Source organism: Pavona decussata, unplaced genomic scaffold (assembly GCF_977016875.1).
Source record: "Pavona decussata unplaced genomic scaffold, jaPavDecu1.1 SCAFFOLD_336, whole genome shotgun sequence".
Classification (NCBI taxonomy): Eukaryota; Metazoa; Cnidaria; class Anthozoa; order Scleractinia; family Agariciidae; genus Pavona; species Pavona decussata.
The window spans coordinates 244,484-269,564 of NW_028145724.1; the positions used below are offsets into that span (position 1 = coordinate 244,484).

Genomic DNA, 25,081 nt, shown 5'->3' on the forward strand with positions numbered 1-25,081 from the left:
ATAATAAAAAAAATTGATCGTAATAGTGTGCGTCATCAATTTTCTTAGTCTAAGTGGATTTTGAACTTCTGAGGGGTTCAGGGAGAACGGTTTTAAAAACCCGGAAATTCCGGAGGGTTGGGGGGGGGGGTCTTTATAAACCCTCTGGAACGGAAATTCCGAGGGGGTGGGGGGTTAAAATAAAAAAACCTTCCTGGGGGGGATGGACATTTTCTGGAACTGCACAATATATGTAAATAAGCTGTACAAAATTTTTTGGGGGCCCACAGTTTTAGCTAAAACTGTGGGTCCCAAAATTATGTCAAGCACAAAATATGTAATGCCTTGCACACCTTTTCGCCTGTTTCCTACATGTAAATCTGCTAGCGTAGGTGCGGTTTTACGTAATGTAAAACTTATTAATTTTAGTCTTTTATGTAGCTAGGTATATATACAGGTCACTTTTGTTGTATTGTAAAACTCCCTGACGAAGTGTGCATTAGTCACACGAAACGCGTAGGAGAAAATAAATCGTTTTACAACTGTAAGAGTTCACAGACGTGCTGCTCACTAGCTTTATCTAAAAAAATTTAAAAAAATAATAAAAAATTAAAAAATCCTGTATACAGGGCCGTTATATACAGGTTTGACTGTATCCTATGTTTCAAAAATCATGAGTGTAAAAAGCAAGCTACAGTACTTGACATAACAATAATTCTAGTGAAATTAAGGAGCAAACTCGTATTTAACTGTTTGGCAGTTTACAAAAGAACTCATAAAATGCTTCGTGTTTACTTTAGGTTTCACAGCTGACTTTCTTCTGAGCTGGTATCTGGTGTTCTTAACCTCCGGCAGCATATTATACAGCAGGTGACCCTCTAAGCCCATAACTTTAGTGCGTATAATTATCTTGTTTTTCTAAATGATCATGAATATCTTTGCTATATCAGATGTACTTACAATGTACGCTTCTTACAGGTGTACATCCAACATTGGACAATACTGGATTGTTGTATAAGAGCTTCTTAAACAAGAAATCCTTAGATTTCAAGCTTTAAAAACTACAGCTGCATGAAAAAGCCCTGACAGAACAATTTATAGCCACCAAAAATAACACTATCATCGACTTTAACAAAAGATGGCAATCATTTATCTCAGGCAATCTCATTTCTTGCGCAATCTGATTCGGTTGCACTCCTATCACCCTCTCTCGCATTACCATAAGATTGTAATTGCTTTTTCTACCATTTATCTTTTCATTTTAGTTAGTCTAAAAAAAAGTGAATGTTTTATTCATAAGCAGTCATAGTGTAAGGCTGCTGTAGATAAATATTAATTAATGTACTGCGTTCAACTACTATGTGTCAGTAACACCATATTTCTATTAAATTTTATTTCTGTTCAGCTTAACCTTTATACCGTAAACTTTTTTATATTTAGCCAAGGTTAAAAGCGGAGCTCCAAAATTAGTTTTTGTAATAGCATTTCTGCTTATAGTTTCTGTATGAATTTAATAACCTTTAGTTACTTATAACACAGAGGGCAAAACTACTGAATGCTGATTGGTCAAAACAGAGTGCATTTTTTCTTAACTTTCCTTCAACCAAGGGCAAAATTACTCACTGGCTGAGCATGCCATTTCTGCATTTTTTGGTTTCTTCATTTTGTGCCACGACAACAACAACTTCTTTTAGGTTCTTAGGAGTTTGACCTTTTAAGCCAGATTTCTTGTGCCAAAAATACTTGGAAATCAAGTGCTACAGCTACAAAGGAAATTCCTAAAGGTGAACTTTTGTTTCTCACAAGAAACAGCAAAAGATTACTTGTGTCAAAAGCGAAAAACTTGGTCCGATTTATTTGGTTGAAAAACTGAAAACATTCATGGCCGCTACGGCTTCTTTCAACGAACAATCACCTAACAATTATAACAGTGCCTTTTTGATGGGAGGAAGAGCAGGTCAAATTCAGTGGAAGAAATTACATTTGGTTTTCATTAATGGTTGTTAGTTTGCTCATGAATTAAACTTGTATTTTTTCTTAATTACACATACATCTTCTTTTTGTATATGTTTAAATCTTTTAATAAACTTGAACTTGAACTTAAAACTTGTATCCTCTTAAATCCACAACAACTATTTCAATAAATCTGACATTCTAAGCTACATGATTATGTGGAACTGGGTGCCTAAAAGAATATGAAAACATTGTGTACACTGTAGGTATAAACATTCAGGACAGGATTAGCTATTTATTGAGTTAGGATAGTTTTCTTTGTGCTCAAAATGATATTTGCATAGAGTTTTGTTCACTGGATTCTAACTGATTGACCACTACATAATCAATACACTGAGCAGAAACGTGAAATTTGTTACAAGTGCTTAGCTGATGCTGCTGGAATTGTAAACAAGGCATGAATTTGTGGCGTCATGGCAAATATGAAAATACATATATATTATTGACACTGGCAGAGGGCACAGATTTTCCATATACAGACCGGCCTAGGCCGGTGAATAACATGTTTATTTTTGTTTCTGTTATTTTTTTAGTTTTCAAGATGATCAGGGCGTATGGTTCTGCAAACAGTCTATGCACACTACATCGCACTGTCACTCTCTAGTTAAATTTTGCTTATCAAGAAAGCCATGGATATAAACCTCAGAGAGAAGATCTTAAAACATTGTGTACACTGTAGGTATAAACATTCAGGACAGGATTAGCTATTTATTGAGTTATGATAGTTTTCTTTGTGCTCAAAACGATATTTGCATAGAGTTTTGTTCACTAGATTCCAACTGATCGACTACTATGTAATCAATATGTACCGATCAGAAACATGAAGAAATTTGTTACAAGTGCTTAGCTGATGCTGCTGGAATTGTAAACAAGGCATGAATTTGTGCCATCACGGCAAACATGAAATATATATTGTTAACACTGGCAGAGGACACAGATTTTCCCTATACAGACCAGCCTAAGCCGGTGAATAACATGTCTATTTTTGATCAAGGCATATCTAATATGGTTCTGCAAACAGTGTCTATGCGCACTACATACATGTAGCACTGTCACTCACTTGTTAAATTTTGCTTATCAAGAAAGCCGTGCGTATAAACCTCAGAGAGAAAGGCTATAGACTTGACTTGACTAGACTTTGATGAAAATGAAATCGCATTTCAATTTTTTTTTTTTTATTGAGAATACACACACATACACAAAATTACAAGCACTTCTACAAAATATCAGTACAAGGTATCATCTACTCGATCTTTTACATATTCATAATAATAATAATAATATTATAATAATATTTACGAAAATGTTACATGGTAAGACCTTCCAATGAATATTTTTGATTAAGATTTGCTATAAAATCAATCATGGAAATTTCACTACACAATATCTTTTGATTATATAAATAATACTTAGCATATAAAAGGGTGAAGTTGAGCTTTCTGACGAAACACGAATCTACATTTTTATCATCAAATTTTCTACCAAATAATATTTCTATCTGTGAGTAGCGTAAGGAGGTGGCATTTTCATTATTGAACCACTTTATAACTTCCGAAAAAAATTGTTTTGTCAAAGTACAGTTTTGTAAAGAGTGAATAATTGAATCGTTCATTTGGCAGTACTCGCAAAGCATATTGTCTTTTATACCATACAAAATAACTCATTTTTAGTGACTATTATTCTATGCAAAAGTTTAAAGTAAAATTCCCTTAGCTTGTTGTCTTTGCATAAAAATTGGATTTCACTGAAAAACGATTCCAGGGGGATTTGGTCTACCCGTAAATCACAAGCCCACTTTGTTTTCGCTTTGAGTTCGGTTTTCTCCGTGTTAATTAATAATCGATAATAATCTTTGTTTTTCATTTTAAGTAAGCTAATAGAGGTTTCTGATGAAAGTGGGAACATCTGTTCTGACAGGAAATTTGTTTTATCTATGACGGTCGCCCTCGCCATCTCTAGGAGATGCCTAGGGATTGCGGAGATGACTTACCAGTAAGCAAGAAAATTACACTTTACCTGATATTTCTCTATAAATTCTGGGTACGGTAGAAAATTACCGTCCAAATTTAGAAGATCCTGTATAAGGTATACACCTTTCTTCAGCCAATTTCTATAAAAGATAGTAGATCCATCCAGCAGAATATCTTTGTTGTTGAATAACACAAATTTCTCATATGGAGAATCTTTGTAGGATATTTTTAGCTCTAGAAAATTTTGAAGAATCGATTTATAGAACTGGGGTAAATTTATCCGCACAAGAAACTTCTTGTCATAATTACATCTTAATAAAAACTTGAGGCCGCCAAATTTTTCCAACAGATAACTGGAAATGACCTTCCAAGATTCCTTGTAAGTTTGCCCTTCAGGTAAAAATCTCGAAATCCATGCTAGGTTCAGCAACTTTACCATGACATCTATACTGGGTGCGCGTATACCTCCTTTGACATAGTCTGAGAACCAGTCATGTGAACCAGTTGCGAAATTCCAAGGCTTTTGGCTATGAGGCATCTTCCAAATATTGTAAGATTGCGTCAGTTCCAGATGTCCAGAACAGTTTGCAATTTCTGCAGTTTGGCTTGGAAGTTATATTTTTCATTTTGCTTTTCATCATAAGAAATATACGTCCCTAGGACACGAACAGGCTCTTTAGGCCACTTAAATCCGAATGGTTTCTCTTCACAATGTCTCCAAGGCCCGAGCCACAGGGCTTTAGTTTTCGAGGGGTTTAATCTTAAACCAGATATGTCGCCAAAGTTGTCCAATACAGTGATGGCTCTTCTGACTGAATTGCTATTCTTATTCAGGAGGATGGTGTCATCGGCAAATTGACTTATTTTAAATTCCCTTTGAAAGATATTGATTCACTGAATTTCCTTGTCTTGTCTAATCTTACAAGCTAAAAGTTCAACTGCGAGAATAAAAAGATAGGGCGATAAGGGACATCCTTGTCTAACTCCTCTTGAAAGTGCGAAATAGTTTGTACTGAAACCATTATTTAGGACAGCACTCTGGGACTATTAGTGTAAAAGGTAGAAACCCAACGTTGGATAGATTCCCCGAAGTTGAATAATGTAATTGTTCTTTGGATAAAATTCCATTCAATTGTGTCAAAAGCTTTTTGAAAATCCAGTTGTAGAAGGATACCTGGAATGTTCTGGATTCTTGTTTGTTCCAGAATGTCATTGATGAGTCTAATATTTTCACCAATGTACCTTCCTTTTATAAATCCTGTTTGGTCTGGGCTAACTAGAAGCGAGAGGACTTTTTCTATTCTCTTAGCAATCACTTTGGATGCAATTTTGTAATCTAGGTTAAGTAGCGTAATTGGGCGCCAATTATTTAGTGAGGAAAGATCAGAGTCTTCTTTCGGGATAAGGGTTATAACGCCTCAGCGTTGGGAGATAGACATCTCACCTATGTAGTACGAAGCATTGAAGCTATCCACAAGATCTTGGCCAAGTATATAAAAAAACAATTATAAAACTCCCACGTAAAACCATCCTCTCCTGGCGATTTTCCCCTTTTAAAAGTTCGGAGAATATCTTGGCATTCATTAACAGTAATTTCACCTTCCAGTTCATCTCTTACTTCATTTTCAAGTTTAGTTATGTCTAGGTTTGTAATGAAGTTATCAAAAGAATCATTACCGGCCGTGTCCAGAGGAGACATATAAAGATGTTTATAATACGCTTCGATTTCCTCTAATATTTTCGCTTCGTCAAGAATTGTTTGCTCATCTGATTTCTTTAAGGACTTAATCACCTTACGATTATAGTTTCTTTTTTCTAGGTTAAAAAAGTACTTAGTCGGTTTTTCACCATGTTCAATCCATCTCGTTTCAAATTTCAAATTTCTACATTCGCTTGTAAGTTGTTAAAAAAGACTCAGTGAAAAATACGCACACATCTTACTCTCTACCTTTATGTCTTATTATTTTAAGTGTTTGTTCTCTGTAAAGATAATTTATCACAAATCAATGCTAAAATTAGAGCAATGTGTGAAAGACGAATTTGCCAACTATCATCATTGGCATAACCTCTGTGTTGTGAAGCATTTGTTTGACTGTTAAAGCTAAGAATCAAATTTTCTCAAATGAAGTAACCTGGAACGAGTTCAGAAAATAAAACTCCAAGGGAAAAAATGAACATGGACCATAAAACTGAGCTAAAAAGACTGTTCTGCAGTTAGCAATATTATTAAGCTAAGTCAAATGACGTGCCAACACTGCAAAAAAAACTGCAAAACGGCAAAGTTTTGTCAACAAAATCAAATGAATATTCAAGTCTTTGGAGAACAACCAATCCTTTATTCCATTACTGAGTTTTTCGTTTGTTTTACAACATTTAGTGAGCGAAAAGTTTCACTTCAAGAAAAAAAATTCAATGTTCGTTAAGCTGGATCGGAGTAAAACCATTTCACTTCAAGATATCCCGCATGTTGTTACCGTGACCGTGAGAGATAGATTGTACAATTTTCAGGATACCACCCGCCCACAAACAGAGAAAAAATGAGAAAGGTAACTTACTATCTCCGCTTCCACAAGGTGCACCGAACCGACTGAAATGGCAAAATACTCTGTCTTTATGGCTGGCATTCGTCAGTCGTTGTCTTTTACGTTGAACTTTGCTTATTCATCGCCTGCATTTTCATTTTATTTCTCTCTCCCTTTCTCTTCTTTCCACGTTTGTCGACATACATGTATTCAACGAGTACATGAATTTATCACTTTCTTCAAAATTTGAACTGAAAACCTCAATCTCTTTATAACCCATTAGGTAAACTGAACTTTTCTTATCATCCCATGCATGAAATGAGCTGCAAAGGGTTTTGAGTATTTAATTTGCATTGTACATGTAACACACTGTACAACAACGAAACATTTGTCCCCCAAAACAACCAAATTGTGTGTAAAAATCTAACATCTTTAACAAATCTCTAAACCTGGAAAAATTAATAGTTAAAAGCATATTTAGACTTTTAAATTGATCGACGATTACTAAAGCAAGAACACTGAGGCTTATTGAATAGTTTGGGGGCTGGGGAATCCCCTAAACATGTCAAGACACCTTATTCATCTCAATAACGTAACATTAAAATTATCACGCATTAGCAATTTTTACCATATGATATGGTCAACAACAGTAATTTATGCATGCATCGACTAGTCTAAGCCAGTTTGTTCTACAAAAACAGTGCCACATCGGTAGCATCAATGTCTCCAAAACGAATAAAAATCCCTTTACGGTAAAAGATGCTGCAAATGGAAGTCATAAATTATGCTTTTCTTTTATGTCACAATCTTGGATCAACCAAAACAACACCAGATGTCCAGAAAAGGAGCTGTAGGTCTGGGGTAGGTAACCAACAAAAAACCAACAACAACAGGTAAACCTTAAAGAGCCCTAGTCAGCCACACCTTTGTTTTTGTTAATATGCGAAAGTTTGGCTATTATATTTTATTTGGAGTATGTCGAAATGAACGAAATCACTGTGAAACTACTAAAGATAATGAAACATACTTTCAGGATTACATAACTTACAGTAGAGCATTAAGATTTGGCTTCACCATGCAATATCAATAATTTCGATGGCATCGAAAATGGCTGACCAGGGTCCTTTAACTATTAAAAATGGCATTTCCACCACTGTTACAATGATTGTATAATTTACAGTTACCACACAAGTTTCCAAACACTAACCTTCTGTACTTATCAGTTTCAATCTCCATTGCTTCATATCGCTGTTAATAACACAAAGAAAGATAATTAAAACATCCCAGTCAGTGAATGGCCACAGAAAATAATCATGGAGGAATTTTAAACTATAAGCGTTTTTTCAGAAAAGTCCCAGTCACTCAACAAATAAACCTTATTCCAAAACGTCTTCCATTTTAATATTCTTTTGTTTGCATTCAAATTAGCCCTTCTTGCCTCATTCACTCATTTATTGCCATTTTCTTGTTATGCATGTATGTATGTACGTACGTATGTACATGTATGTGAGTCATTTTGCAAAGTCATAATGTATAGGAGCTGGTCTGTTAACTTAACCTTACATTCGCATGATGGGAAACCTTTGAAAATAACAATAATATACAATAAAATAGAAGAAAGATCCTCGCAGTTAGTATGCAATTTAAGCAGTTACAAAAAGAAAGCCTGAAAGAAATTCAGGCTTGAACTGGGTTCGAACCCATGACCTCTGCAATGCCAGTGCAGTGCTCTACCAACTGAGCTATCAAGCCAACTGGGAGCTGGTCAGATCATTATCATTATCATTATCATTATCATTATCATTATCATTATCATTATCATTATCATTATCATTATCATTATCATTATCATTATTATTATTATTATAAAATCAAGAATATCTTGGGAAATATTTGAATGATGCTGCTCAAACTTGGCACCAATAATGTATGCCAGGTAAGAAACAAAATGACACCCAGTTTGACATTGCCATGGCATTACCGGTACTGTTGGCCCCAGTGCCTAATTCTGTTATGAACCACATATCTCCATTTTCAACCAGATAATGAGAGGCAGACAGTCCTACTTGAAATGCACCAGCTCACTGGAATAAACGATCTTTGATTAAGACAAAAAATGAGAACATCAATCAGGGACTCGCGGATATGGACGAACGGATGCGGAAGGGGGATGGCGGATGGCAGACAGCTGATGGCGGACTGCGCATTAAAAAAAAAAGAAAATAAGATGTTGAAACTGTTAAATTTATTTGTTAATTGTCACCTAATAAATGCTAGCTTTGGCTATTTTTTTTTTTTTGAATTAATTTGTATCTCATTGTCAGTCAAACAGCGAAAACACTATAGAATGTTTCTTCTCGAGTTTCAACCAAATCAGTCTGAGTTTGCAGTGGAACTCCGTACCTTAGTACGACACACCATCCGGCAAAACAACACTTTCACATTCATGAACAGTTACGGGATAATCTGATTAACGGGAAAAGTACTGTATGAGCTCTTGTTAGGCATTATAGATTGGAAATCATGGTTATTGTTCGAACAGACAGATCGAAACAAGTTATTAAAAGATTATTTTAAGATGTCCAAAGAATTTATCTGCGTAGGATTTGCGGACGTGTCATTTTCTTCCCTTCAGATTTGCACACAAGCGAAGTTTTCCTTACAATAGGGGCACTTTTTTTTTCGGGTTTTGCACCTTTTTATCTTTTTGATATTCATTGCTGATTTTGGTTTTTCTCTTTTTTGAACATTCAGTTTTTTTTACCTGACAGAATAACAGGTTTTTTCAGTCAGTTTCTGGTTTTCCCCAGTTGCCTCTGCGGTGGCCTTTAGTCCCTAGTTGTCAGGGGTCGTCTTCTCTGTGAACTTGGTACAGTCGAACCTCGATTATCCGGACTCGTTGGGACTTGAATAAATAGTCCAGATAATCGAAAATATGAATATTAAGAGCCGTTGTCAGTAACTTTCGAGAATCCGGCGACAGAAGCGAAAATTCGAATTTCTTTTTATTTGCCCCAAAAGACCCTTTTGGTGAACTATTCTCAAAAACAACATTCAAAAGTTCCAGCAAATTTTTATTTTGGCAAAACTTGGGAAAGTTCGAAATCGGCCAAAACGTGGCCGATGCCCGATTGAAATTTTGCAAATTAGTACATTTTCAAAACTTTCGTTCAAGACAAGGCAACGTTTTCTCGGATTGATACTTTCACAATCGTTTTTACATCCCTTGTGCTTGCTTCCAAACTATAATTTATCTCGACCTGAACATTCTTTCATTTGAAGTTGTCCACGTAAAGAATACAATGTTTGCTATTCCTTAGATAGAGTGATTTTAGCCAAATTCCAGATGACCATATCATCGGGGGTATACGAATATGTGACCCTATTTGCGAAAACGACCCTTAACAGAAACGACCGTTGAACCATTTTCCATTGGCAATGCATTTTCAAACGTTGAGAATGCATTTTGAAAACGTTGTCAACGCGTTTTGGAACGTTGACAATGCATTTCAACGAAACAAAATATTCATTGAAAACCATTTCAAAATCGTTGCAGAACATTTGGATTGCGTTTTGAAACATTGATAACACATTTCAACGAATCCGAAAATCCATTGAAAACCATTTCGAAATCATTACACGAGCGAACAAATTCGGATCCGTTTTTTAAAAGCTTTGAGAATTTTTTTGTATTTTACCACATTTTGAATTTGCTGTGCATTGAATCGAAACCATTGTCAAAAACGATTTCAATTTCCGAATAATGGTCTAGTACAAGGCATTTTACAACGTTGAAACTATTCTGAGTGAGTGCTTAAAAACTGCGGCCTACGTTGTCCCATTTTGTGTAGTGAATATACATTACATGTAAAAGACTGAACGGCGCCGTATTTAATTTTTGTCACATACATATTAAATTGCCGCAAAAAATGTTGTATCCTCAATCATTTAGTTTCCAAGTTTTCATTTAGGCAAGCTTATAGTTGATATTTTCCATGCCACAACAATGTGAATTTTGAAAGTAAGAGTCAGGTCAGTGTAAACTGACACGCATGAAAAATCTGCAGGTTAATAGATGTCACCAAGCTAGATGCTAGACAGTCAATAATGTCAAAGATTTTCGGACATGTATTCATGTTTTTTTTTATTATTTTTTTTCTTTGAATACATCATTTCTTTCTCTCCTTCCACAAGAAGTGAAGGTCAAGGAATTGTGGCTGTGGTTTCATGCCTCCGTAGAAAACAGACATACCATGTCAAGCTTATCAAGAAAGCAGATCAAAGAATTAATGCAAACTTTAACTGTTGTAATTTTCGCTGGCATAAACTTAGTCAACATAATTATTTTAAATGATTTCTAAATGATTTTTGAAAAAGAAACTTACATGAATTGTATATTTTGAGTTCTTGTTATTCCTTGCATTGCCACATGATCCAGTGACAGACTTCACGCTCGCCGTGTTATGTTATTTAAATTAAATAATTATACCGGCAGATTCATTGCTGTAAAAACTGATAACCAGTGTAGCACAGCCGAGCACTTAAACTCAGCAACTCTTTGGAAAGCATGACAAACTTATACAAAACATGTACTGTCCCAATCTAATAGATCAATTTGTGGTAATTCAATGGTACGTGCAAGAAAGTATGGCGATCACGATTGCCGCGGCGTCTGCGGCGTGTTTGTGATGTGCATTCAACTGGAAACAAACAAGAACGCGGCCAAAAATATAATGCATGGAATGTTTCGCTTATGTTTGTTACATTTCAATTCTGTATTCGCAGTTAACCAAATTTCTGAAGTAATAAAACCGTGAGGAAAAAGTGTATTTGTCTGTCTAATTTCTTCCAAGTTTTGTGTAAAAACTATAATTCGGTTAACGTTTATAGGACTAATGAAATATTGGGTGCGTGTAAACGGGTGCGTGAATTGGAAGGGAAATCCTCGATTACCTGAGTTATCATATCAAACGTTTTTATGTCTCTACTACAAAACGTTGCCAATGCGTTGCAAAACATTATGAAAGCATTAAAGAAATGCTTTGAGAAACGTTGACAAACGTTGAAAAACCGTTGAAATGCATTGAGAATGCGTTGAAAATCATGATCAATGCATTGAAAGTCCATTGACAACGCATTGAAAAATGGTTTAACGGTCATTTCCGTTAAGGGTCGTTTTCGCAAATAGGGTCACATATACTGGTAATGAAATAACTTTTTTGAACGGGCAATTTTTCTTATTTATCATGTTAAAATATTTAGTTTGGCCCGTGAAAAGCGAGCTCGTTAGGCCGAGATGTGTGGAATGCACTTTGACACAATTCGCCATTTCAGTACTTCATGTTCCTCCTGTTACTTTGCACGTGTCATTACAGTTCACGGAAGCTTTTAGATAAAAGCCAAGGTTATTTACACGTAAATAACTAGCTTTAAATTTGAGTGCTCCCCATATTAGCATTAAGTTATCGAATGACTCTTTTAAGGTGAAATTTGCGAGTTTATATTGGGCCGTTCAAGCGAGATGAAGGAGCTGTTCCCAGGGAAATAACTTGAAATCAGTGAAATTAATACCCTGTCTCTCATATCTTGCTACACTTTAAAACTAGACTAGCGTTATTTTTAAGCTAGAAAGTGTAAATGCTCCCTTTTTACGTGACCAAAAAAAGAATTTGCTTAAGGACGGTGCCTACTAATACCGAAGTATTTTTGCGTGGTTTATACACCGTATTCACAAATGGCGCACACGCGCGGAAAAGACTGGCACTACGCATCAAAACGAGGCGTTTTAGGATAAACAAAAAAAAATTTCCAGCGAATGTAAGCTTCTAAAGGGTCGATAAGTGCTGAGTTTCTAAAAATTGAGTTTTTCTGATCACTTAGTCCGAACGAGTTCAAGTTCTAGTGTTTATTATTTATTGGTTGGCTTCTAGTAGCAATCTCAAATGCAAACTAGACACTCACGGGAAAAAACTGAGTTAGATTGTTTGTTTCAAACCTTCGAGTGTAATGTCTACAGAAAATATGAAAAGTTGTTAGAAAGATCCTCACTCTAGCAGGAGCCACAAAGGTTTATTCCATGTAATTTTTGGAAAGGGAATTAAAACAGTTTTTGAAGGAAAGAAAATGAATCTACAGATTATAAATATTTCGGTACATTTTAGGCGCTTTTTCCCCGAAATAAAAAAGATATCATGCATCGCAAGATTGGCCAAGATTCATGCAAGTCATTGAAAATGTGGCAGTTACCAAAGTCAAGCGGAACTACTGGAAGTAAGGTATCAATTTTAAGAAAACGATCCTGCAAGGAAATTCAGGAATGTCACTCTCAAATGCGTTATATTGTAACTGCATTACAAGGAATGGCAAGTTTAGGAACCCAGTGTAAAGCGAAATACGATAATCTAATTCTGACAAATTACCTAATTAAGTATGCAAATCTTTAATGATTTCAACCGAAATGCCGGTTAAAAAGCCACAATGCTGTGTTCTCTAGTCCCTGTTTCACGGGATATAATTTTCTCATTCAGGCAAGAAATGTTCCTTCTGAGCTTGTTCCATTATTAAACAGTTGGATTTTGATGACTTTTTAACATTTAACAAATTTAACAAATTATGAATTTTGAGGGGACTGCATTCTCTGCTTGTTGTTTACAGTACGGCTACAATATAAATGAATCGAAACCGGACAAATCTTGGTTCATCTGTTGCTTCTTTTTAAATTATTCGTCCAGCCGTTTCTCTCCACATCCTTCACGTCTTTTCGTTGTTGTCTTCGTCTGTTTTTTTTCTTGGTATTATAGTGGTTTGGACAAATGGTTGTAGTCTCTCTTGCGCTCGGAACGTCCGATACGAAGTTGATCACGCAACTCTCGTTAGAAATGCATCCTTTTGTATGTTCATTTTGTTTCCTTCAAGACCTATCTTACCTTCGGATTCCGAAAGACATACCAAACAAACTTCTGTAGTATCTCTATCCATCTGCGCTCGAAAGCTGAATCCTTCGGAAACAAAAACTCTAACCGATTTGTTTCCGTGATTGTCTATTTTGCATTTGGGATTGCTACAAGAAACGAACCAAGAAACACTAGACCTCTCTCGTTCGGAATAAAACCAGCGATCTGAAAAACTTGCTGTTTAGAAGCTTATCAGCTAAATAGTCTCTCTGTGAGCTTGTACTCGCAGGCAAATTATTTTTTGTTTATCCTAAAACTCCTCGTTTTGATGCCTAGTGCCAGTTTTTCCCGCGCATCCGCCATTTGTGAATACGGTGTATGACTTTGCGGGAAAAGCAGATCTTAGGAAGGGCTATGAAAATCCAAAAAGAAAATTGGGGGTAACCACGCATTTTTTAGAGATAATACACCGTATTCACAAATGGCGGATGCGCGGGAAAAAACTGGCACTAGGCATCAAAACGAGGCGTTTTAGGATAAACAAAAAATAATTTGCCTGCGAGTACAAGCTCACAGAGAGACTATTTAGCTGATAAGCTCTTACACAGCAAGTTTTTCGGAATGCTGGCTTTATTCCGAACGAGAGAGGTCTAGTGTTTCTTGGTTCGTTTCTTGTAGCAATCCCAAATGCAAAACAGACAAACACGGAAACAAATCGGATCCAACTTTCGAGCGCAGATGGTAAATCCGAAGGTAAACAAAATGAAGATACAAAAGGATGCATTTCTAACGAGAGTTGCGTGATCAACGTCGTATCGGACGTTCCGAGCGCAAGAGAGACTACAACCATTTGTCTAAACCGCTATAATACCAAGAAAAAAAAAAGACGAAGACGACAACAAAAAGACGTGAAGGATGTGGAGAGAAACGGCTGGACGAATAATTTAAAAAGAAGCAACAGGTGAACCAAGACTTGTCTGTTTCGATTCATTTATATTGTAACCGTACTGTAAACAACGAGCAGAGAATGCAGTCCCCTCAAAATTCATAATTTGTTAAATCAATCAAGTCATCAAAATCCAACTGTTTAATAATGGAACAAGCTCAGAAGGAACATTTCTTGCCTGAATGAGAAAATTGTATTCCGTGAAACAGGCAGAGGGACTAGAGAACACAGCTTTTTAACCGGCATTTCGGTTGAAATCATTAAAGATTTGCATACTTAATTAGGTAATTTCTTAGAATTAGATTATCGTATTTCGCTTTACACTGGGTTCCTAAACTTGCCATTCCTTGTAATGCAGTTACAATATAACACATTTGAGAGTGACATTCCTGAATTTCCTTGCAGGATCGTTTTCTTAAAATTGATACCTTACTTCCAGTAGTTCCTCTTGACTTTGGTAATTGCCACATTTTCAATGACTTGCATGAATCTTGGCCAATCTTGCGACGCCCGATATCTTTTTTTATTTCGGGGGAAAAGCGCCTAAAATGTACCGAAATATTCAAGTGTTGGCTCACATATTGCTTCCTTAGTTAAACTTTTCTTTCAGTAGCTTCCCTCCACCTCCTTTTGTTTTCGTTTTTTAGGCATTAGAGCTGTTCACAATAGTAGTAGGAGTCGGTTTTTGTAGCTTTTGTGATCGGATCTTCCGAGTAGTTATCACCACGGAACCCTCTTTGGAACTGCGTCCGTTTGTGGATTTATTTTCTTTCCTTCGAAACCTGTTTTAATTCCCTTTCCAAAAAATGCATTGAATAAACCTTTGTGGCTCCTGCTAGAGTGAAGATCTTTCTAACAACTTTTCATATTTTCTGTAGACATTACACTCGAAGGTTTGAAACAAGCAATCTAACTCAGTTTTTTCCCGTGAGTGTTTAGTTTGCATTTGAGATTGCTACAAGAAGCCAACCAATAAACAATAAACACTAGAACTTGAACTCATTCGGACTAAGTGATCAGAAAAACTCAATTTTTAGAAACTCAGCACTTATCGACCCTTTAGAAGCTTACATTCGCTGGAAATTTTTTTTTGTTTATCCTAAAACGCCTCGTTTTGGTGCGTAGTGCCAGTCTTTTCCGCGCGTGTCCGCCATTTGTGAATACGGTGTATTAAGCAACAATTATTCTGAAAAGCAGTAAAATACAAAGCAATGTATGGCGTTTTGTTTTTCAAATTGAAGCTTTATTATCTCTGAAAAATGCATGGTTACCCCTAATTTTCTTTTCGGATACCAAAAGCACTTGCTAAATTCTGCTTTCCCCGAAAAGTTTTAAACCGCGCAAAAATATCCTTGTATTAGTAGCCACCACCCATAGGAAACCCGAGTATCACGAGATGCGCAGAACGTATGCGCAGTAACAATAGTAGGCACTGTCCTTAAAATATTACGAATAAAGTCCACCGCAAGAAAAAACTGAAAAAATGGCGCACCGACGTAAATGTAAACATTAGTCGTTTCTCTACATGCCACATGGATGAAACGCGTCCGTTTTTTTACCACTGTATACATTTATGATCAGGAAGTAGAAACAAAAAATCTTCTCTGTGCCAATCTGTATAAATGCACTCGCCAATCAGGCTTTGTTTTTCTGTGTGTTTGTCGAAAATACTGGAGAATAGTGCAACATTGTTACTGACTACTTGACTCATTCGATCACAACCGGATAACACGTCTGAAAACTACAGATATAAAGAAATGCTCTTACTTGTCTGCAATCATTACTCACATTACATCTGGCGATATCACATCCCCGAGGCCAGGCTGAAAATTGTCTGATATTCGGCATATTAGAGATTGAGAGTTTTGAACAATGCGAATAACTTTCATTGCGTGACAAGTGAAATGTGACACACAAGCACGCGAAAAGCACAGGAATAAACTATGTCAACATTTGCTCTTGTGATGACAGTGCGAAAAAAATTTTTGTAATTACAAGAAGGAATTGAGGAAAGACAAGATCTGCAAGGTATATTTGATTGCCGGATTGAAACGAAAATCATGTATCCTCCCCCTTGCCAGGGATTGTAGCGAATTCTCATCAACAACAACAACAACAACCTTTATTTTCCTCAAAGTAAAACTGAAATTAACTAAAATGAAAAGTAAACAAATCAAGAGCTTTTGAAACCTCAATGTGGTATTTAAATACTATCTTCAAACAAAAACCTAATCTATTTAGGAGAGTGAAGTTTTTCTTTCGCCATGGCACCTCTCCGTGCGGATCAAGCTCAAAAAATGCGCAAGATTTGCTATAATCAGTGCAAAAAGGACGTTCGCTTGCACCTTTAAAGGCACAAAAGATCGGGCCTTTGAAGAAATTCAGGACGAAACAGTGTTGTTGCTAGAAAGGGCAGGTAAAGTGTTTTCATTTGAGTGAAACTAACAGCAAGAAAGAACATTTTATTTCCTTTTCTGATTTTCCCCTATTTTTTTTAAACAGAAATTCACTGCTTTGCATTACTTGACTTTATTCCAGGAATAATGATTTACGATTGAAACTTTCCATTTGTCTTTATATGCTTTCACCACCGAGAGAGGTAAGACCTTCGTGTGAGAAATGGAAAAGTCAGAAATCTTTAACGACGAAGGGAGACCGCGGAATGAACAGCAAAGAATCGTTGTTCATTGTCAATGCATGTACTGTGGGTTAACCTAATCCAATTGGAACTCGTAATTAAGTTATATCTTCAACTGATGCCATATAAAGACCACTATAAATTGAATAATCACTAGACCATGGTACACAGGTTCGAAAGATACTCCCACTGGCCTTGTCAAAGGTTGTTCGTGTGGTGGATACTCTGGAGCACGCTAGGAGGGTTTACGATGACAACGTCAGACTTGAACAGTGACGGCCCGTAAGAGATAACACCATCTTTTAGACCGAACACAAAAATCTGAGAAATACCAGTTGTTCCCCTTGTCCTTTGACACTAGTGCGCATGCTAGAAAATAAGATCTTAAAATTTTCAACCTCTTTCAGGTGCTGATGCGTCCTCCATTTAGGTTCAATTGCCTTTCATGAATTTCGATCATTAAGCTACGTAGAGTCTTATTTCTCTGAAAGTAGATTTCATTACTTACTTTATTATCCGACGTAAGTGCGGTTGCTAACTAGACACGAAAGAGGAGTTTCAGAAACCTATCTCTCTCGACTACCTCTGAGAGGGAAGGAACCTGCATACTTTACTTAGTACGGTGTTTGTTAACGATCATCAACAAATGCATTTGCTGTATGCTTCTGGTCAACTTGAGTTTTTACTGCCACGTTCCACCCCCACCCAATCTCGCTTCCCTCCTATATCCCACCAAATAATAGCAAAAACGCAACAAAAGAAAATAAAGCGAAGCAAGATAAAGGAAAAATCTCAGTGGCGGTGGTTTTGTTCAGGATTTGTATCCTTCTTATTTTGGAATTTCATTCCTACTTCTTTTTTTTTCTTTCATGGGCAAATGTTGGGACTTGTCCTACTGGTGTAACGCCGATAAAACTTGTCACGTAACCTGAGTCGAGTGCCAACTGGCTTAGACTAGTTGACAACGATTGAGAAAGGAGAGGACAAACATTTTTGCTTGATTAACAAAGAATCAGACGCCGTCAAATGTGAGCTACTACAAATATCTAAACTGCAGACAAGTAGGAGCATTGAAATTCCTCAAAGTCGGATTAAAATTAAGGTTAAACCCTCATAAAATTCGATCAGCCCTTCCGTCAGCAATGATGCAGAATAATGTTATGTATTTCCAGTTAACATTTTATCACCATCAGTGACTCATCTCAAACAGACATTAAAGCTAGGTTTGACTGCAATTGTATTTTAACAAGTTAACCTGAAAAGAACTCTTTTTTTTTTTTTCGTTCCATTCATGGTGAATGTCCTTATTGCATAGATTAACCGTATAACACATTGCAAATCTTGTGCATCTTTTGAGCTTGATTCACAACTTTTGAGCGTTGATCCATGGCGAAAGACAAACTTCACTCTCCTAAATATATTAGCTTTTTGTTTGAGGATAGTATTGAAATACTGCATTGAGGTTTCAAAAGGACTTAATTTGTTGACTTGATTAAAATTAATTTCGGTTTTCCTTTTCCTGTAATGTTATTGTTGAGAATCCAGCACAGACAAAACAGAGTGAATCTTGGAGGAGGAAAACTACATGATTATCATTTAAGTCTATTAAATATACCTCGCAGATCTTGCCTTTCCTCAATTTCTTCTTGTAATTTCAAAAATTATTTTCGTACTGTCATCACAAGTGCAAATGTTGACATAGTTTATTCCTGTGCTTTTCGCGGGCTTGTGTATTACATTTCACTTGTCACGCAATGAAAGTTATTCGCGTTGTTCAAAACTGTGAATCTCTAACATGCGGAGTTTGAGACAATCTTCAGCCTTGCCTAAGGGATGTGATATCGCCAGATATAATGTGAGTAATGATTGCAGACAAGTAAGAGCATTTCTTTATGTCTAGTTTTCAGTCGTGTTATCCGGTTGTGATCGAGTGAATCAAGTAGTCAGTAACAACGTTGCACTATTCTTCAGTATTTTCGACAAACACACAGAAAAAAAAAGCTTGGTTGGCAAATGTATTTATACAGATGGGCATATAGAACTTTTTTGTTTTACTCTCTGATCATAAATGTATACAGAGGTAAAAAAACGGATGCGTTTCATCCATGTGGCAAGTAGAGAAACGACTGATGTTTACATTTACGTCGGTGCGCCATTTTTTCAGTTTTTTTCTTGCAGTGGACTTTATTCGTAATATTTTAGGCAAATTCTTTTTTTGGTCACGTAAAAAGGGAGCATTTACACTTTCTAGCTTAAAAATAACGCTAGTTTGAAAGGGTAGCAAGATATGAGAAACAGGGTATTCATTTCACTGATTTCAAGTTATTTCCCTGGGAACGGCTCCTTCATCTCGCTTGAACGGCCCAATATAAACTCGCAAATTTCACCTTAAAAGAATCATTCGATAACTTAATGCTAATATGGGGAGCACTCAAATTTAAAGCTAATTAAATACGTGTATAAAAGCATGAAATGAAACCAGAGACCTTGGCTTTTATCTAAAAGCTTCCGTGAACTGTAATGACACGTGCAAAGTAACAGGAGGAACATGAAGTACTGAAATGGCGAATTGTGCCAAAGTGCATTCCACACATCTCGACCTAGTGCGCTCGTTTTTCACGGGCCAAACTAAATATTTTAACATGATAAATAAGAAAAATTGCCCGTTCAAAAAAGTTACTTCATTACCAGTATATTCGTATACCCCCGATGATATGGTCATCTGGAATTTGGCTAAAATCACTCTATCTAAGGAATAGCAAACATTGTATTCTTTACGTGGACAACTTCAAATGAAAGAATGTTCAGGTCGAGATAAATTATAGTTTGGAAGCAAGCACAAGGGATGTAAAAACGATTGTGAAAGTATCAACCCGAGAAAACCTTGCTTTGTCTTGATCAAGAGTTTTGAAAATGTACAAATTTGCATAATTTCAGTTGGGCCATCGGGCATGTTTTGGCCGATTTCGAACTTTCCCAAGTTTTGCCAAAATAAAAATTCGCTGGAACTTTTGAATGTTGTTTTTGAAAATAGTTCACCAAAAGGGTCTTTTGGGGCAAATAAAAAGAAATTCGAATTTTCGCTTCTGTCGCCGGATTCTCGAAAGTTACTGACAACGGCTCTTAATGAGACAGTAATGTGAAGAAACGAAATAAAGAAAACAGAATTTAATTGTGAATAGATTTTTAAACTTGTCTAACTAACTGGTTGATGCTTTGAAGGTTTTGCGATCAATCCACTCCATGTTCAACTGCACTGAGAAATGTTTCCCTTTCTCCGGAAGAAGCAGTCCTAAAATTGGTGTTCTACTGCTGAATAAACCGAGGAATAATAGCTTTTCTAACTCGTCTTCCTCTACATCAGACATCTTGGCATAACGTACCTTTTTCGTGACCGCTAACGTCCAAATATGGAACCCATAAAATTTTCCCAGAGAAAAAAGTGTCATTTTTGCATACACGAGAAGTTCATGTTCGTTTCAGCGAGGGACCACAAACAAAATCGCGATCTTTAATTTGTCAAGATTGTTCAAGACATGCTCTGCTCTAAATCAAAACTTGAAAGGAAACGTCACTTATGTGCAGATTTCCTGGGAGGAAAATGACACGTTCGCAAATCCTACGCAGATAAATCTTTGGACATCTTAAAATAATCTTTAATAACTTGTATCGATCTGTCTGTTCGAACAATAACCATGATTTCCAATCCATAATGCCTAACAAGGACTCATACATTACTTTTCCCGTTAATCAGATTATCCCGTAACTGTTCATGAATGTGAAAGTGTTGTTTTGCCAGATGGTGTGTCGTACTAATGTGCGGAGTTGCACTGCAAACTGATTTGGTTGAAAAACAAGAAGAAATATTCTATAGCGTTTTCGCTGTTTGACTGACAATAAGATATAAATTAATTCAAATTAAAAAAAAAATAGCCAAAGCTAGCATTTCTTAAAAGGTGACAATTAACCAATAAATTTAACAGTATCAACATCCTATTTTTTTTTTTTTTTATTATTTAAAGCCCCATCCCCCATCCGCCATCAGCGGTCCGCCGTCTGTTGTCCGCCATCCGCATCCGTCCGTGCGTATCCACGTTTTACAGAGTCCCCATCAATCAAGCATGAAATACACCCGAAAGCAAAATTGTTTCCCTGGCAACAGCACAGTAGGCATCATTTTGTGTCTTACCTGAGGTACCTTACTGGTGCCAAGTTTGAGTAGCATCACTCCAATATTTCCCAAGATATTTTTGATTTTGTGATTTAATCTTTATACTGAGACAATTAATTTTGTGATATCATTAGTTTTTGAACTAAAACTTAAATGTCTCTCAAACAAAAGAAGATATATTTCAGAAACAAAAACACCAGTATTAATCACTTTGAAAGCCTTTTCAAATAAGCATGATGTATTTTTTACTCTGTTGGTACTTTAAAATCAGAATCGACTAAAATAAATTTTAAAGTTGTATTGGTTATCACTTTTTACATATTTACACTGTAAATAAGGCACACAAGTTTGTATTTTGGGGTTAACATGCTCTTAAAACTATACATGTATGTCTAAGAGTGTACCTCTTTAAAGGGAGCCTCAATCTCTTTCTGCAGCTGCACTTTTAACATCTCTATTCCCTGCGGGGTCACCACCTACAAATGTTATCAAAGGCAAACAGATTAAACTAAAATTAAATATTTTGATGGCCTATGACCACATCACCTGCATGTATTTTCCCTTTTAATTTAATCCCTTTTAAATAATATTTTAACATTAATTTATTTAGTTTTACTCAGCTCAATTAGCTTTTCAGTTATTCTGAGTAAATGTTACCTCTTTTGTATTAATAATATATTTATCAGATAGAAGAAAGATTCTCGCAGTTAGTATGTAACTTAAGTAGTTGCGAAAAGATAGCCTGAGAAAAATTCAGGCTTGAACGGAATTCGAACCCATGACCTCTGCAATGCCAGTGCAGTGCACGTGCTTTACCAACTGAGCTGTCAAGCCAACTGGGAGCTGGTCATATTGTGAGTTCTTAATGTACGGGCTGTGAAGGACGAATAAATGACTGGAAATATATGAAACATATATTTTGAACTGTGGATCCGCAGTTCAAAATATATGCAGGGCTGTCAACTCTCCCGGATAATCCAGGAGACTCCAGATTTTGAACTGTATCTCCCGGGCTCTAGATTTTGAACCGTATCTGCCGTTCTGGAGATGTATGTGTTTAATCTACCGGATAATTGCCTATATGTTCTGTGTCGTGGGCGTGATTTTCCGAGACGAGTATATGACAATTTTAGCGTTGTTTTCCCCTCCCCGCCCCCCTCACTGATGCCTTGAATTTAGCCTTGATGCCACGCCCCTGTTAGGCGCTTTGTTGTTGCTGGTTGGGAAGTCACATTCTCCATATTTGAAGACGTGAGAGGTTGACAGCCCTGTATATAAAGTTTCATATATTTCCACTCATTTAATATATTTACGTTGTAAATTAAGTTTACTTTTTAATTTGGTAATAAAGCTTGATGTTGTTGTTGTTCTTTAATTTCTATATCCACATTAAATTGGACTCAAAGAAGTGCAAAAAAACCACAAAAATACAAACTTTATTAAACTTACAATGATTAATTTCTTACTTATTCCAGTAACTCGCAAATTATCCAACTACTGGTAATTGAAAATGCAAAAGCTAACATCTTACTAGAAGTAGAAACAATCATTTCGTCGTTGTGCCAGTTTACCTTTTTAATGGAATACACAGAAATTATGTTAGGGTTTAAAACAAACAGACAATCTCTTGTTAATACAGTTTATTCTATCAAATGATTAGCCAAGATTGGTTAAGGAAATTTGATCTGTTTGATCTACACTGTACATGCATGTAACTTCAAATTCCTGTTGCAATATATACTCAGAGACCCAGGGACAGATAGTTGGGTCAGGGGCCAGTCAAAACAGGTAACTTTACAAGAACAAACTATTTAAAGTAACCAGTTCATTCTTAATGTTAAGTTACCCATTTTGATTTCCTCCTGACCCAACTACAATTATCTGCCCCCATGTCTCCGATGATGGTTGCATTGAAGATCAGGTTGAGACCTAAAACAAAAAACCGCATTCAGGTTGCATTGATTCAGCAGTACACTCCATTGGCATTGAAGTTTTTAAGTGGAAGGGTGTAAACTGCAGGTTGCAGGTTGCAGGTTGCGGGTTGCGGGATGTAGGTTGCGGGTTGCAGGTTAAAAATTAAAATATAGAAAAAAATAAAAATACAGAAAAATAAAAAATTCGCATAATAGAATGTTTTACTCCAGTTTATTTGAATGAATCTGTTAGATAAATACGTCATTCGAAAGCTAATAGAACGTAGATAAGTGAAATGATTTGGAAGACTTGATGAGATAAATGTCGAAAATATTGCCATGTTTCATTGTTTATTTAGGGGCAGCTTCCTGGTTTTGCTATTTCGGTGTTGAAATAAAAATAGGCTAAATACATGTATCAGGTCAAATCATTTGCGGATTGGCCTTTAAAACCCCAGGAGATGCCACCAACAGACTGTTACAAAAGCCAAAGGTCGACTGACTCTTCATTAAAATTACATTGATTGATATTTTATTTACCTTTCCTTTCCTGAAAAGGACTGCCGTCTCAATTTATATTCTAACTTCAGGATTGGATGGGAAAGGAGAATTCCAGAGTGCGGAGTGTGGAAAATATGGAGTATGGAATATGCGGAGTGTGGAAAATGAGGAGTACAGTCGAACCTCGATTATCCGGACCTCAATTTTCCGGACTATTCGATTGTCCAGACTTTTTTCTCTGGTCCCAATTTTTTCATGAATATTAATTAGTTGAGATGTTTTGAACTTAAAGTCGCAAAAAGCCCAATAATCCTTTCAAAAGACTGTTAAAACAGCCTACAGTACCGCCTAGAACTATAGACCCTTTTGCCGCGTCGTTGCCGTGGGACCTACTCGCAGGTTTCCCTCGGTATTCCCGCAGTAGGACGTTTTTTTTCCTCGGTTCGGTTGCAGTATGGCTCCAAAGTTGCCGCGGGAAAGTTCACCTAGGTAAAACCTCGGTAAAGAAAAGACGCGGTAGAGTTTGAATACACTTTTGTCTCCTTTGCTTTGTGTTTAGGTTCGTCAGCTTCTAATGGCAAAATCGCACCAAAGAACATTAACTAGGAATGACGATCATGTGCGATACACATACGATTCTCGGCCCTTGAAGGCTTGAACCATTTGAAGAAAATGAGAATCCGTTTTCGAGTATCCGACCACATTTGAAAAATCCTTTGAGGAAGATTCTGATTTAATAGCTCAAAACTCGGTATACCCCAAATATTTGAAGACTTCTTGTGGACAATGCGCAATATTCACTATCGAAGCTTCGAAGCGTGCAGATTTGCTCAAGAAAAAACAAGCAAACTTGAATTTTCGACACAGTCTGTGGATTTCTGTTTGCAGGACCTTTTAAAATCATTTATAAATTGAAAACAAATAATATTTCGGCATGTTTTGTGCCGCTCAGCGCCCGAATAATTGCGTATCCAACACATTGTCGGTCATTGTCACTCGGACTCCTGACATGACAAGCTGTTTGATGCAACACCGCAGTGTTCCAGAATGTTAGTCCGCTGTTTACTTTGTATTTTTTGCCAAGTTATTTCAATTTTAAGTTAGGAGAAGCAAAAGACAAAAAAACTGACCCACGAAATTTACGGATTATAAAACATATGTTCGCGCGTGTCGACTTGTGTCGACTTCGCAAATTTTGTCGCTCGTGTCTACAGTCTATTTTAAACCTCTTTCTTTTAAAATGAACTTGGCACTGCAACAAGAATTATATTCCCTCTCAATATCCGATTTTTTAGAACACAAGCTTGCTCTAAAATTCAGGAGATATTTTTAGCGGCTGTTTGGTCGGGCACGTACAAAAAAAACTGACGAATCAGAAGCAGCGGTTCCCACGAGTGCAAAACAAATGTCAAACTTGCTCCTATGCAAATTACGGTTAATTTACAAGACGTTTGCCCCGTCGCTTGTATCAAAATGAACAAACTAAGAAAACTAAATTTTAAAAAAGGGATTTTTTATGACAATTCAGCAAACTC

General features: G+C 36.4%; 1 protein-coding gene across 2 annotated transcripts in view; it reads right to left on the reverse strand.

Annotated features, from left to right (window-relative positions):
- The window catches only part of LOC146453337 (centrosomal protein of 83 kDa-like), a 176,073-nt gene that overhangs the window by 130,416 nt on the left and 20,576 nt on the right, over positions 1–25,081 (reverse strand). For both annotated transcript variants that reach the window (XM_085096714.1, XM_085096713.1), the window contains exons 4-5: positions 21,537–21,608; positions 7,692–7,732 (exon numbers count right to left, since the gene is read on the reverse strand). In XM_085096714.1, the coding sequence (XP_084952840.1) occupies positions 7,692–7,732; positions 21,537–21,608 (113 nt within the window). The remainder of the gene's footprint in view (positions 1–7,691; positions 7,733–21,536; positions 21,609–25,081) is intronic.